This window comes from Mustela putorius, unplaced genomic scaffold (genome assembly GCF_011764305.1).
Source record: "Mustela putorius furo isolate JIRA1106 unplaced genomic scaffold, ASM1176430v1.1 tig00000813_pilon_pilon_pilon, whole genome shotgun sequence".
NCBI classification, from domain to species: Eukaryota; Metazoa; Chordata; class Mammalia; order Carnivora; family Mustelidae; genus Mustela; species Mustela putorius.
The window spans coordinates 6,222,657-6,237,521 of NW_025421485.1; the positions used below are offsets into that span (position 1 = coordinate 6,222,657).

A 14,865-nucleotide genomic window follows, 5' to 3' on the forward strand; every position below is an offset into this window, starting at 1 on the left:
GGGCGAAATCCCTACACCCGCGCCGCGCAGAGCCGCCCGCGAACAACCCTTCGCCGCAGCAAGGCCGCCCCTCGGCCCCTCGCCGAGGCCTGAGATAGGGGTGGGGCGCGGCGCGGCCGGCGCCCTCTGATTGGCTGCGGGCGTCGAGGCGCCGCTCCGCGATTGGGCGGCGGGGCTGTCTGGCGCGAGGGCGCGCGAGGTGGGGAGGGGGCGCTGGAAGCTGCTGGAAGTCAGGGGGCGGGGCGGGCGCGGGCGGCCGGGGGCGCGGGCGCGGGCGCGGGCAGGGGCGCGGGCGCGCGGGCGCGGGCGGGGGCGCTGGGGGAGGGCCGAGCCGGTCACCGCCCCCGGCCCCTCCCTGGCCCCGCCCCGCGCCGCTCACACCGCGGGCGGCCAGGGGGCAGGCGCGCCGGCTGCATCCCCATCCTCGGCGTCGCCCGGCACGGCGCGCGGGCGAGCGGCGCGGGCGGCCGGAGCGCGGCAGGCGGAGCGCCAGGCCGGCCATGGCCACCACCAGCACCACGGGCTCCACCCTGCTGCAGCCCCTCAGCAACGCCGTGCAGCTGCCCATCGACCAGGTACCCGAGGCGGCCCTGCTGGCGTCGCGCCCTCGCCGCCCCCTCCCCGGCCGTGTGCCATCCGCGCGGGAGCCGGGACGCGGGGCACGGGCTGCGGCGGGGGCCGCCCCTTGAGGGGAGGGGGCGACCCGCCTGTTATTGTCCGCGCGCCATCTCGCGCCGGCCGCCCCTCCCCGGCGTGCCCACCCAGCCCCCATCCCGGCGTGCCCGTGCCGCCCCGGGGGGGGGGGCCCTCCGGGCACCGACGTGCGCGCGTGCATGCCTGGCCCTGCTGCCCGCCACGGCGGCTCCCGACCCCGGTCGTGCGTGCGCCGGGCACTGGGCGATCCCGAGTCCCGAAGCCACTTGCAGTGCGTGTGGGCACGGGTGTAGATGGGGTAGAACGGCAGTGCTTCGGCGAAGCCGGGGTGCCTGTGTCTTGCGCGCGTGGCACCGAATGCCCCACGGGGAAGCGGGATGGACGTACCTCGTGGAGAGTGCCCTGGACCCGCGAGCGTGGCGTGGGGGAGGCCGGCTTAGGGCGCTGCGACCTGCACCTCGGGACAGTTGGCGTTGAAGTGTGGCTTGTTGCACAGAGAGGCAACAGTTTGCGGGGAAGGCAGAGGTTAGGAAGCAAAGTCAAAGTGAGATAATAATCCCAGGGTTCCTAGCTGAGAAAGTTGCAGCCTTGTAGTTCGAAGGAGACACCTTACCCCTCCCTGTCTCCCACCCCTCAAAAAACCATAAGACACTGTGTAGGGAAGGGGGGCGGTATTTAGATGAGACCGGTTGAGTTTGTGTGAAAGGCCTTAGGATTGTGGAGAAATAAAGAGTATTGTGATGGGGAAAGCTGCGCCATTTTTATTCAGAAAAAGTTTAGAAGTATTTTCTCCGAGTGACATTGAGGGTAGTTGTTGGGGAAGGAGGCGGTGGGAATAGGTAATTGCTCTAGCCCCAGGCTAGAGGTAATTAACTGAATTTTTGGCTTAGAATTATCTCAGGTGTGCTGGATCTAGGCGTGTTTGCACTTTACAAGGGATCCGGGTTCACTGTCATTTCCTTGAGAGTGTGGCTGTCATTTGTTGTCATCGGGATGTCATTTACGAGGCAGGATTCCTCTGTGTCAGGGCAGCAGGATGGGAAACCACTCTTGTGCCTGATATTAGGACAGTAACTTGCTTTGTCCTTTACTGGTTTTTTGCTTTTTGTTTTTTTAAAGACTGAAGTGTGCCTGAATATATAAGAAATTCTCCTTTCCATTTGGATTGGAATACCTTACTTCTATTTCAGTCATAATTTTTGATTCATGGTAAAATACCTATCCCCTACAGATCTTGAGCAACAGTTAGAACACATACTGGACTAATAAAGTACCAGGAGTGAAATTTATCATATACTGGAAGAAGGTCCTCTTCTGTTTATTAAAAAACTGATCAGAACTTAGGATTTTGTTGTTGTTGTTGTTTGATCTTCTCAGCCCTGTGGAGGATTCTCACTTTTTGAAACTGAACTACTGTATGACCTTTTAGTGTATTACACCCCCGACTTAAAGTAGGTTGTTGCCAGGGAATCCGCAAATGCAAGATACAAATCTGTTTAAAATTTTTTTTGATAATGAGGAGCAAGGGAGATAGGTCTCAGACTTTTTTCTTTTTACCTGAAGATTGTTGACATAGAGTGTTATGTTAGTTTCAGGTGTACAGCATAGTGATTGGACAATTCTGTGCATGACACAGTGCTCCCCAGATAAGTGTAGTTACCATCTGTCCCCATATGACTTTTCATTAATTTTAGGGAGCAGGTGTATTCTTTCTCTCTCTGCTCACCACGATGGTTTTTTTTTCCACTATGCTAATACCTTTTAATTTATATGCTTATAACTTTTTAAAGCGATTTAATATTAGTGAACTCATGCAAACATCTCAGCAATCCAGAGCAAGTTCTTTTCAGTACTGAAATAAACAGGAGTCTCAAGGGAAGGTGACAGGACTTGAAATTTTGACTTCTTTCTTATCTGTGGGTCTCGATTTGGTATCGTGGACAACCTTCATTCCCTTGGGGCCGCTCTGAATTTTTGCAGCCATTTGTATTTTGAGTTGTTTCCTCTTCTCTAAGCAAATCTTAAGAATTTGGTTTAATAATCACACATGCCTTAACTTTTTTTTTTTTAAAGATTTTATTTGTTTATTTGACAGACAGAGATCACAAGTAGGCAGAGAGGCAGGCAGAGAGAGAGAGAGAGGGAAGCAGGCTCCCTGCTGAGCAGAGAGCCCGATGCGGGACTCGATCCCAGGACCCTGGGATCATGACCTGAGCCGAAGGCAGCGGCTTAACCCACTGAGCCACCCAGGCGCCCGCCTTAACTTTTTATAGCGTTAATACACTATTTCTTTGAAGCGCTGAAGAATTGATCTTTTTGCCAAGAAAACTTGCAACAACTAAAAAGTCATGTTGTAAATTGGATGCATAAAGAGTCATTCAATCTTTATTTTAAAATTGAGCACAATAGAAATACATTTTTGTAACATGTAAATAATTGAGTCCAAGGTGAGAGGAAGCCTCAAGAATTACTTGTAATCAAATAGTGTGATTCAACAGGAAAAAGACAAATCAGGAAATGAAAAGTGTAAAAATATAACTTGTTAGTATGTTAATTTGGTATGTGCTAATTAACAGTGTTTTGAAAATTTAGGAAATTATAAGGGCAGTTGTTGAATGTCAGAGGAAGAAAAGGACCTCAGGGCCAGAAAAATCGTTTCACTCTCGTGTAAGAGTGAGTGTAGAATTCATGAAACAACAGAGATCCTGGTCTGTATGGAATTTACAAATGTACATTGTGGGGTGTCAGTTAAGAGAGAAAGTAAGACCAGGGGAGGGAGAGGAGTGGAAGATTCCGCCTTAGACTCCTGGGTTGGTTAATCCTGAGCATTGCAGAGTGTCCTTGAGGTAACCATAGTCCTTGTTCAGTATGCCTTTAGTTTAAATAAAAATATTACCCCCAATTTGGGGTGAGGGTAAATGATGCCTTAAGCATCTGATGTTTCCCCATTCTAGGCCGTGCATTCCAGGTGACTTTATTTCTAGGTTGTGTCATGGAGGGGGCAGATGGAAAGAGGTTTTGAGGCGGATCTGGACAGAGGGAGAGTGGTCCCAAGACAAGGGCCAAGCGCGCTGTGGAGAAGCCATCAGATGTCACTGAGTGTAATCACGCTCTTTCTTAGCTGCTGGTGTGGTGAATTCTTTAAAGACCCCAAAGTAAGAATAATTATGTGTCCCAGATCAACCTAGTTTTTAGAGTTTTTGTTGTTATTGTTGTTTTTTTTTTTTTTTAATCTTATCGTATCATCCGTTCTGATACATCTGATTGACGCAGCTCTCGAGTTACCGACTGAGGCCGCTCTGCTGTCTTCCTCTCCTCCACTTTACTCTCTTTCCCTTTTACCATTTTCCGTCCTTACTGCCCATGGTGCTGTGTAATCTCGGAGGGATACTGTGAAACTGGAGTACATTTCCCCAGCGACAGGGTATCTGTGTTGGCGTTCTTGGCAGCCAGTCCTGTTTGGGGACAGGGTCATTGTGTTAGAGATGATGGATGGAGCTGTTTGGGCGGGGAGAGAGGGCAAGAGGGAGACTCATAGAATTTTGAAAGGTTTGGAGGAGGGAGAAAAAGGTCGGTGGGGGAAGGAGGCTGACCTACTATAGCCAATCCCGCGAAGTCAGAAGTCAGGTAATAATTACCGTGGGTAACACCTTACAGCGCACAGACCTGTAGGATTTCCCTGAGCTTCGCCACGCCTTGTGTAGTCCGATGAGATTCAAGGTCTGATACAGTTCCCCCATATGCACATATATTATGTCTGTGGTATCCGTGTTATGGTTATTAACCATTTGATTCAAAGGTCAGTTTTAGTTTATAGTCTTAACACGTGGCAAATCATTTTTGTACATCGCTCTTGTAGATCTGGGTTGCTCGTGTATTTTGCAGGGAGAGAACGGAGATAAAGAACTTCGCAGACACTGAAGTGCTGTTGGTGATGGTTGGAATAGGGGAAGCCGTGCATGTCTGTAAGAGGGAAAGAAGTGTGGATGGAGGCTTATTAAATCCTGGTTCCATTTTTGGTCAGTTTGTCGATTGACCTTTTAAGTATATCCAGTCCCCCACCCCCCATGATGTAGGCATCCAGTGAAGTAATACGTTTGGGAAAGGCGCATTTTAAGACATTAGCTTATTTAATCCTCCTACAGGTCTGTGCAGTAATGAACCCCATTTTACAGATGAAGAAGTAAGTGGAGTTTTCAGTATTGGGCCTTTTTCGGAATATGAGTTTTAGGGGGAAGAAGGTGAGTAGCAACAGAACAAGTCGATCAAGGCTTAATTTTATTTTAAAGCCGCCATTTGAATGCTTTAGGTTTAGGACATAAATATTTAACTCATTTGTCTGTCCTGTCTACTTTTACACCCATAATGAGCATCAGTCTTCATCGTGAGAACCAGGAAATATGAGACAATCTGCTGTGGAAGATTCCTTTTAATAAGGAAGGCATATGGAACGCGGAATCTTGAGTCTGTATTTTAGGCCCTGTCAGTTAACTAATTTTAGATATGTCACTTTACATAAATGAGTTTCCTTCTGTGTAAAATGTGTGTTGTGCTTCGTTTTAAAATTCCATGATTCTGTGTTTGTTTCATTAACTGACGAAGCTGCCCCAAATTCTTTCTGGACCGAGTTTATAAATAAGAACTTAAGGGAGGAAAATGGACTAATACATTTTGAAGACGTTTTCAACAGAAGAATTGAAATGGCCTCTGTGTTTCATCTGAGGCAGCTAAGCAGAATAACCACATGCCCCAAACATTGCAGTTAACATTGGTTTCCCCAAATTCTGTCTCTTTAGCTGTAGGAAGTAGTAGTGTGGTGCGGTGGGGGGAAGGCATGGCTGGGTCTGCAGCCAGACTCGGCCGGCCCCCGGCTCTTTGGCACGTTACTGTGTTTTTCTTTAAGCCCCAGTCTCCTCATCTGTAAAATAAATAATAAGTTACACCTACTTGTAGATTATCGTGAAGATTAAAACACATGATCTGTGTGAGGCGCCCCGCTCCTGATACATGTCTGACACACCTTTCCTCCCCACAGATTGTGAAGGGTGTGTAAGTCAACATCTGTGCCTGTGTATTCCGGTTTTAAGCTTTGGGACTTCCTTTTTAGGAAGGGAAGTATGAGGTGGAGGTTCAGTCCTATGCCCACACAGTGATTAAATTAGGATTAAAATCTAGTTTTGAATTTGGAGTCAGAAGTGGCTTTTCTGCTGCTTCACAACTTCAGGAGTTCTTTGTCCCCCTCTTTCGAGCTCCCTGTGTGGGTCTGCCTTGATAGGTACAGATAACCCTCGTCTCTGTGGCTGACTTTCCAGGGAAATAATCAAAACAACTCACATACACACAGCTTTTGCCCGCAGTCTGCTAACAGGTGGGATTCCATAATGATGGAATTTGACAAGATTTTTTAAAAAATAAAACAAGCCAAAAAAAAAAAAAAAACCATGCCATAAACACAATCCTCAGCAGAGTGATCATTGAATGATTTTATGAGTGACTTGGTTGAAGCCTGAAGTCATGCTTTGGTCCATCCGTGGGGTGTGGAAAAGGTGGAGAACCAGCTGATGCCTGAAGAGATAGAATCAGGATTCAGGAGATCTGAACAGTTCGGCCCTAATGACGCGTCCCTTCTTCCTGGGCTTATCCAAATCCTAAAGCATTCTTCCAGCGCCGCGTCCAGTACACCTCGCTCGCGTATAAATCTTTTTCTGAATCCCATCCGAAGTGACGGATTTCTTACTTGAACCACAAAAGCATTTTGAATCTGATCCTCTTCTGGCCTTTATTCTGCTTCCTGTTCTGTGTGTCAGTCCCGGCTCTGGTGGCAGCCGGATTGAACTGGGTAACCAAGGAGACCTTCGGAACTATTTACTAAGATAAGGGCAGGTGTAGGGGAAGGAGCACCGAGGAGTACAGTCCCCCCTACCTGCGTCCCTGGGCCCAGCGAGACAAGGAGAGGGAAGGAGCAGAACCCCAAGGGGGGGTCCTAGGGGCTGTTCCCAGAGGTGCTGTGGCCTCCCCCGCTGAACTTGAGGGAGGAGCCTGGGAGGTAAATCCCTGTGCCCCTCGCAGCCTCGTGTCCTGCGGTGTCTCCTTCAGAGGGCACTTGATGGTTTGGGGGCATGGAGTTAAGGTGGGCGATGGGTCCGGAGGGCTTTCAAATACCCACAACGATGTGATTACGAGTAAGCATTTTGCGGCATCACTCATTTCTCTACCTGCTGTATACGAACAAAACCCTGTCAGTCTCCTCAGCGCACAGCCTCCTTCTGTCTCTTCTCAGTCATACATTTTGAAAGAAGAGTTGATTCTTGCTGTTTCCATTTTCCCTCGGACAACCATTGGAATCGGGCTTCTGCGTCCAGCCTCACAGCCGAATCCGGCGGCGAACGTGAAGACGCGCCCTCGTCGGGTGCGTCCCGGGCTGCGGCCCGTCACAGCTCGGGGCCTGCGCCGCGCTGGCTGTGCCTTTTCATGAAGGCGTGGCCCTGAGATCGCTTGTATCAAAAACCACTTGGGTTTGTTGTTAAAAAATACAGATTCTCGGCGTCTACCCAGAGCCTCCTGCACGAGGGCCAGGGAACCGGTGTTTCGGAGCGGGCTCCTCCTCGCCCTCACCTCCCGCCGCCCTGGGCGTCCCAGGGCTTTTCAAGGGTCTCCACGCGACCGAAAGGCTGTAAAAGCGTGATGCTGTTCAAACACTGTATGTCATCGTTCGACGGTGGCCTCCGAGATGGGGTGCTGGGTGCTGGTGCCTGCGCCCTTCGGTCACAAGATTTGGGAGAATTAAATTCACGGTTCCTCCAGGCGGTCGGGCTGGGAAACGGACCAGTCTTGTTGAGTCGTGACCGCGTCTCCCTTCGACCCGGTCCTTTATCGCTGGTGACGCTCGTGTAGACCGTGTCAGGGGTCGGAACGTGGGGTCTTTCCTGAAGGGGAGGGGTGAGGGGCGCTGCTCCTTTGAGAACGTGGCCCGAAGCAGAGGCCTGGTACGCACGTCTTCCGCGGCTGCTCGCTCTTTCTCACTGTTCGGGACCTGCCCCCTGGTTTGGGGCCGCAGGAGGCCGAAGGCCCGGCGACAAGTGGTGGTGGAGCTGAGGTCGGATCCTGCCCCGCCGCCCAGCAGGACTGTGCCCTCACTCGGTGGAGCCTCCCTGAAACGTTTCGGTCCTGTTACCCCCCCCTCCCCTGCCCCCCGAGTCCGCTCCTTCCAGGCCAAAGCCTCCCGCCCCGCTTAGCCTCTCCCCTGCTCTGCTCTCCCGCCCGACCCTCCGCCCTCGGGACCTGTCTGACCTCGGAAGGAGTTCGTGGGCACATGTTGGGGCCTTTCCCCTTTCCTCCGGCCACTTCTCCCACGTGAGTACCTTCCAGCCCCAGAAGGCCGTGGCGGGAGGATCCCCCTTCGAGTTCGGGCCATGTGGCCACCCCTGGAGGAGGCCTCCCTGGCCCTGTCGCATGCCCCCTCCTGCCTTGGCCGCCCTGACCCCAGCCCCTTGGGATGAGTTACTGTGTGCATATCTCACACCTCCCCCGGCTGGGCTCTCAGGTGCCTGAGCACAGCAGCCTCCTCTGACACCGGCTTGTGTCCCCCACGCTCAGGACCAGCGCTGGCGTAGACTGTCCTTGGAGTCGGCGGGACTCCCGCGGGGAAGAGCCCAGACGGGCACCGTGGTCATCGCTTCTGGGCGGTGCGGCCCCACCATCCCCTGATTTCTTGCAAGTGGCAGCGGCCTGGTCTGTAAGATGGGGCCACAGGTGGGCCGTGCCCAGTGGGGTGTGGCTGGCATCGTGGAGGCTCACTGTGCACACAGGGGGCGCTCAGTGGGGGGGTGGCCGGGAAATCAGCGATGGCCCTTCGCTGGGAGGGGCCCTTCCTCGTCTGTGCAGCCCAGCTGGCTAGGAGCGCCCCAGATTGGGTTCAGGCCCCCCACCCCATGACTTGGTCTCTGCCAGTGGGTCCCCATTGGGCGTCTTAGTGGCCGCGTAAGGCCTGAGCTTCCCGGGCCTGCCTTGCAAGGCTCACTGAAGCCCGCACCGCAGGGGCATCCCTTAGAAGCCAGCTGCACCGCCCTTTTGGCTGACTCTTCTTCACGAGGGTTACTTACAAGGCGACTGGTAAAGCCTTGGAGAATTTTGGAGGACTGTGATGGTTGTTCGAAAGGAAATGAAGATAACCATGAGAGGTACCAGTATTGTCAGCTAAAAGATTACAGTGTCTGGTGGTAAGGGGTGATTACGGTGATTGAAAAGAGAAGCTTTATCAGCATTGTTATCAAGAGATTCAGAATAAAGAAGCCTTCAGAGTGCATAATTGTCTTTATTCAGGAAGAACAAAGGCCTGCGGCTTTTGGTGCCACGCCCTCTCCCCTGTCAGTCGGGCCCTTCCAGAAGGGCTTTTTTGCGATGATGTCTCCCCCATGGGATCCTCTGGGTCAGCCAGTGGCCTTGTGGGGTGCGGAACTTAGGGGACTCCCCAGCTGCCAGGCAGATGGACCTCACTGTTCTGTGAAAGCCGGGCCTCTGACCAGCTCGCCTTGCTCCTATCTAGGCACTGGACAAAAATGTAACATACTTTCTGTTTTAATCCATAATCCCACAGAAACTTTCTTAGTTTTTAGAGGATTTCTGGGCCAAAGTAGGTGTTTGTGGAAGGTCAGACTTACAGATAATATATAATTTTAGATATATTAAAGTTACTCAGTTACATACATGTATATTAAAATAAAATAAATAGCTCTCTGCTTATATAAACAAATTCTAAATCCTTTTCTTTTTAACTTTTTTTAAAGAAGATCTTATTTGTTAATTTGGGAGAGGGAGAGTGAGGGCTTGATCCCAGGACTCTGGGATCATGACCTCAGCTGAAGGCAGACCTTTAACCAACTGAGACACCTAGGCCACCCCCCCCAACCCTTTTCTTTTTGAAACTAAATTATATGTAGATTTACACATATGAAAGATATTTAGGTGATCCCTTGTTTTTTATTTTTTTCCTTTTTCAAACTTATTTTACTTAAATTCAGTTAGTTAGGGTAGAGTGGGTATAGTGTGTCATTAGTTTCAGATGGACCCGTGTTAAAACTGAATGGAAAGACTTTTTTTGGGAAACCGTCGTCTAGTGGGTGCCCAGCAGTGATTGAACGGAATGCATCTGATTTAACAATATTACATTTCAAAAACAAATGTAAAGACCTTCAATGAAGTTCTAGAAATTCATCGTATGTATAAAAGCAGAATTGCCTGAGAGACCAGCATTAAACTTTGAGTAAACCTTGGGAGTTTTTGTTTATTGGAAGGTGCCCTCTAGCTGACCAGGTCATAGGTCAGGGGAATTAGTAGTGCCAACATAAAATCCAAATTCAGATGTCTAGAGGGCACCAGGCAAGGAATGTGAATGAACATCTGTCTGTGTTGATGTGGCCCTTTTATGAGGCATGGACAGCATGGCCATCTGGAAAGCCTATGCCCACTCTGAAAGGAAAGCCCTCACTCCCTTTTGCTGATGGTTACCAAAGTTGATTTTTCAAGGGAAACTGGAATGCTAGATTTCTGTGAATTTTTTTAAAAATTTTTGGCTGAAATAGCCTTAAGTTTTCTTTTTTTTGAGCTCCAACAACACATGTAGCCCAGATTTAGCTTATTGGCTGTTAAGAAGTAGGTAGCAGTTTCTGTGAGAGTGAACAGTGGTCAGTCCACTCTGAAGTTTATTGCCCTGGCACAAGAGTAGACCGGATGATAACTATCGCCGGCCCTCAGGACTGGAGGGGGCTGGAGAACTCTGTCACGCAGTAGTTGGAAGAAGTATTTCTTAGATTTCATCACTTGGCAATTTCATCCTTAAATTGGCCAACAGAATTTCAAATTAAGTTTTCCCCAAACTAGTTCTCTCCCTTGGGAGTAGGTCACATCTTGGAAATAATCTTGAACATCAATATCCCCTTTATTTATTTTTTTTTTTTGAAGATTTTATCCATTTATTTGAGAGAGAGAGAGATCGGGGGTGGGGGGCGGAGGGGGGGGGGAAGAACCAAAGCCGACTCCGCTCTGAGCGTGGAGCCCAGGGTGGGACTCCATCCCACCGCCATGAGGCCGTGACCTGAAGGGAACCAAGGGTCTGACGCCCAACCGACTCCGCCCCCCAGGCGCCCCAGAAAGTTAATATCCCTTTAGAGAGGGAAGGTTGGAATCTCACACAACTATCATTTCTTTCTTTTTGCAGGTCCAGTTTTACAGTGATTAATTGATCTAAGTTGTCCAGGCTGTTTAATGGGGTGTGACATTTAAAAAAGTGTCTAGCTAATAGAGAATAATATTTGAAAAGGTCTTGGTTGCTTTACAAGCCCCTACCAGTTTTTCAGTTTCTTTGGAGTGTGCATTGAATTTTGGCCAGAGTATTTTGTCTTGTGATAACTGTTCAGGCTTTGGAGTTTAAGTTTAATCTACAGTTGCTGCACTGTGAGTCTTAGCGTGCCTTTTCTAATACAAGACTGGCACAGCTGTTCATGTTAGCTGCTTACCAAGAATAGAAATGACGAAGACTGGGTGTCTGAGTAGAGCCGAGAAGATGAAGGTGGAGGGCACGGTGGAGCTTCCCTTGCTGGTCCTGCCTAGGTTTGGAGATACTTAAGGGGTCCTCAGTCTCTAAGACCATAATCCTGCTATGAGCTGGTTTCTGTACTTCTCCTAGAGTATCAGTGTGTCTTTTCCTCTTGTTCTTGTAAAATATCGTTAAATCCCAGAGTAAAGGAAAGTTGGTGTATTTGGCATCACAAAATTGAGCTTCAGCCTTCCATTGGGTTTGAATAGAAATTCTGATAAACTTGTCACAACCGAAAGGGAATTTTGGGTATTGTCAAACTGTATATTTGTTACAATTTTCAATATGGATTGGAAGGATTCCATTCTAAAGTGGTTTCTTTTTTTAAAGTACAGGAAATATAAATTAATGGGGAAATATGCTGTTCTAAGAAGGTTTTTGGCACTGACTCAGAGTTTACCACATAGGACTGTAATTTATAAAATAATTTATAAAGTAATTCAGTAGCCAACACTTGAGTAGATTTAAAAAAAAAAATCCTGAGAATATTAAAGACAAAAGGATGTTGGGACCACTTCAACAAAGACAAAATAAATTGGAACAGAGCCCAAGACTGGTTCTGGGTTGTTTTGCTTTTTGTATTGATTTTATTGAAAACAAGGGCCTCTGGAAAATAATGAAAATGTTAAACTACCTTTCCTTATTTCGTCCATAACTCTAGATCAGATAAATGTAGGATACTGAAGGTTTAGTTCTTATGAAATGAAGATCGCCCTGTAGGTCAGTGTGCCTTGGCTCAGTTGGTGATGCGGATTAGGACGATCAGCCATCCCTGTGTTGGACAGCCAGCCGTGTGCGACAGGGAGAGGCACAGCAAGGGAAAGCCAAGTGTGTTGTGTATTATCGTAAGTCCTATCCCGGGGAGGTGGATTGCGACTGAAATCCAGAGCCTTCTCTGAAACCGGGAATCAAATAAACTAGGTAGGAGTCATGTAGAAGACAAACCTTGACAAACTGGTATCCTTTGAGAATGATATGGAAATGTGTAAGTTATAGTGTTGTAGTCTGCAGTGAATGTTGGTACTTTTGGGATTATTTTTTAAGATTTTATTTATTTATTTGACAGAGGGAGACAGCGAGAGAGGGAACACAAGCAGGGGGAGTGGGAGAGGGAGAAGCAGGCTCCCCATTGTGCAGGGAGCCCATGTGGGGCTCAATCCCAGGACCCTGGGATCATGACCTGAGCCAAAGGCAGACGCTTAACAACTGAGCTCCCAGGTGCCCTGGGACCTTTTTTTTTTTTTTTTTTTTGAGAGAAAAGAAAGATAGCAAGAGAGAGCATGAGCAGGGGGTAGGGAGAGGGAGAAGCGACCGAGCAGAGAACCCGATGTGGATCTCGATATGGGGCTCCATCCCAGGACTCCGGGATCATGACCTGAGCCAAAGGCAGATGCTTAATTGACTGAGCCACCCAGACACCCCGACTTTTAGAACATTTTTTAAAAAAGGAAAGTTGCTGGGGTGCATGGGTAGCTTAGTTGGTTAAGTGTTTGCCTTCGGCTCAGGTCATGATCTCAGAGTCCTGGGATCGAGCCCTGCATTTGGGCTCTCTGCTAAGCGGGGAGCCTGCTTCCTCCTCTATTTCTCCCTCTGTGTCTGTGCTCTTTCTCTTAAATAAATAAAATATTAAAAAAAAAAAAACAAAAGGGAAGTTACTGGTTATGGTATCACTTTAACCAGTAACTGGTTATGGTATCACTCCTGGTGTCAGGAGTCACCATTTTGGTGGGGAAGCGAGGTGGGGTCAGTAGATATCATGGTTTACTGAGTGTGTAATATAGGCCAGGGGTTTATCAGGTCCCGGATGTGAAGATGGGTAAGAAGCGGTTCGGGTTCTTGAGCTCCTCGTGCAGCAGGAGGAGAAGGACACGTGTTTACAGCACACGAGGGTCAGAGGAGAGATGTTGGGATTAGTCTGGGTAAGGCTGCTACAACGGAGAATCCCAGCAGTAAGCCAGTGACTTAAAGATAGGAGTTTCTTGGGGCGCCTGGGTGGCTCAGTGGGCTAAAGCCTCTGCCTTCGGCTTGGGTCATGATTCTAGGGTCCTGGGATCGAGCCCCGCATCGGGCTCTCTGCTCAGCGGGGAGTCTGCTCCTCCTCTCTCTCTGCCTGCCTCTCTGCCTACTTGTGATCTCCGTCTGTCAAATAAGTAAAATCTTAAAAAAAAAAAAAGATAGGAGTTTCTTTTTCCTGACATCACAGTGTCCGCGCAAATGGTCGAGGCTGGAGCATGGTGACACGCCTGGACCTGCGGACCCCCGCCGTCCTCTCAACACGGTGTTCTTCCACCCGGGGCTTACTGTCAGCTGGCTGGGGCTGGCTTGGTTACAGCAGTGGTCCTTAAACTTGGGGTGGCCTCAGGGGCCCCCGCTGCCCTGGCTGGAGCAGACTGCTGGGCCCTGGGAACAGGGTTTCTCATTCACTAGGCCGGGGCTTCGGCCTGATGATTTTATTTGCAGGAGTAGTGAGTTCACAGGTGATGTTACTGCCGCTGCCCTGGCGACTGTACTTGGAGAACTTGGAGGGCTCCGGGGGAGAGAACCCATGCGGTCACAGCTGTGGGCCAGAAGTGGCATATACATACCACTGTGACTCACATTCCTCTTGTAGAGCTTTGTCACATGGCTACAGGTCACGGCTGGGGTGTGGGGCTGGAGGCTGATCAGTGCTGTCTCCCTGGGCAGCCACATCCAGAGACAGTTCTGTGACTGTGGAAGAGCCAAGCAGGGTCCATCAGCTTCTGGAATCAGCTAGGGAAAAGCAGCTGTCACTCGGGTTCACATTGCTCAGGCCGGGTAATGCTCGAGACAGAATCTTGAAGGATGAATTTTCCTGGCATCCTAGAGAGACGGTGCAGCATGCAATGGAGGAAACTGTTCTAGAAGGAAAGCAGGGCAGGCTCCCTCCAGCAAACACTGACTGCTGGCCAGCCTGCACGTGGGGCCTCATCCTGCAGAGTGAGAGGACGTGGGCAGGGTCCCAGGGTGTCACTGGCTCACAGGCCAGCACGCTTCGTTTAAGATTCCAGTGGTTAAGATCATAGGTGCTGGAGCCAGCTTGGGTTCAGGCTGTGGTTCTGCCATGGAGTGTCACAGGCCATGTGAGTCACTTGAGGCTCGCTTTATGTGTTCCGCAGAGCAAGCCTCCGGGAGCGATGGCTGCCGTGGTGCCTTTGGTGAGCTTGACTCGCGTGAAAGGCGCCCTGTGCTGGGACGTGTCCGGCGGGTGGCCGTCTGGCTTCTCCTTGAGCCCTCTCTGATGGAGAGCTTGCTCCCTCTGTTCGGGCCGTCCGTTCCATTCCGGGATGGCGGCAGCTATGATGGAGCTTGCCATCCTGCGGCCCATAAACTTTCTGAAATAATCCAGAAATGCTCGGTTTAAGCCCGTTTCTTCATGGTCACCTGTTGGGTCATCAGTGACGGTCCATTCTTTCTTTACACAGTTGGCTTATGAGCAACCGCCCTTCATAACTTAGGCGTCAGCACCCCAGGTCTTCCCATCCGGAGATCAGGGCCTCCTGCGCACGCACCTGCAGCTCTCCTGGGGTGCGTCCCACACCTGGAGGTTCCGTTTCAGCTGTTGCCCTTTTCAGACTATTGCATCGTTGGCAAGCTTG

General features: G+C 49.9%; 1 protein-coding gene across 1 annotated transcript in view; it reads left to right on the forward strand.

The window, feature by feature from the left end:
• Window positions 1–359: 359 nt before the first annotated feature.
• MBOAT2 (membrane bound O-acyltransferase domain containing 2) overlaps window positions 360–14,865 on the forward strand; it is a 114,117-nt gene continuing 99,611 nt past the window's right edge. The window contains exon 1 of the mRNA XM_045084905.1: window positions 360–575. Within this exon, the coding sequence (XP_044940840.1) occupies window positions 501–575 (75 nt within the window). The 5' untranslated portion in view covers window positions 360–500. The remainder of the gene's footprint in view (window positions 576–14,865) is intronic.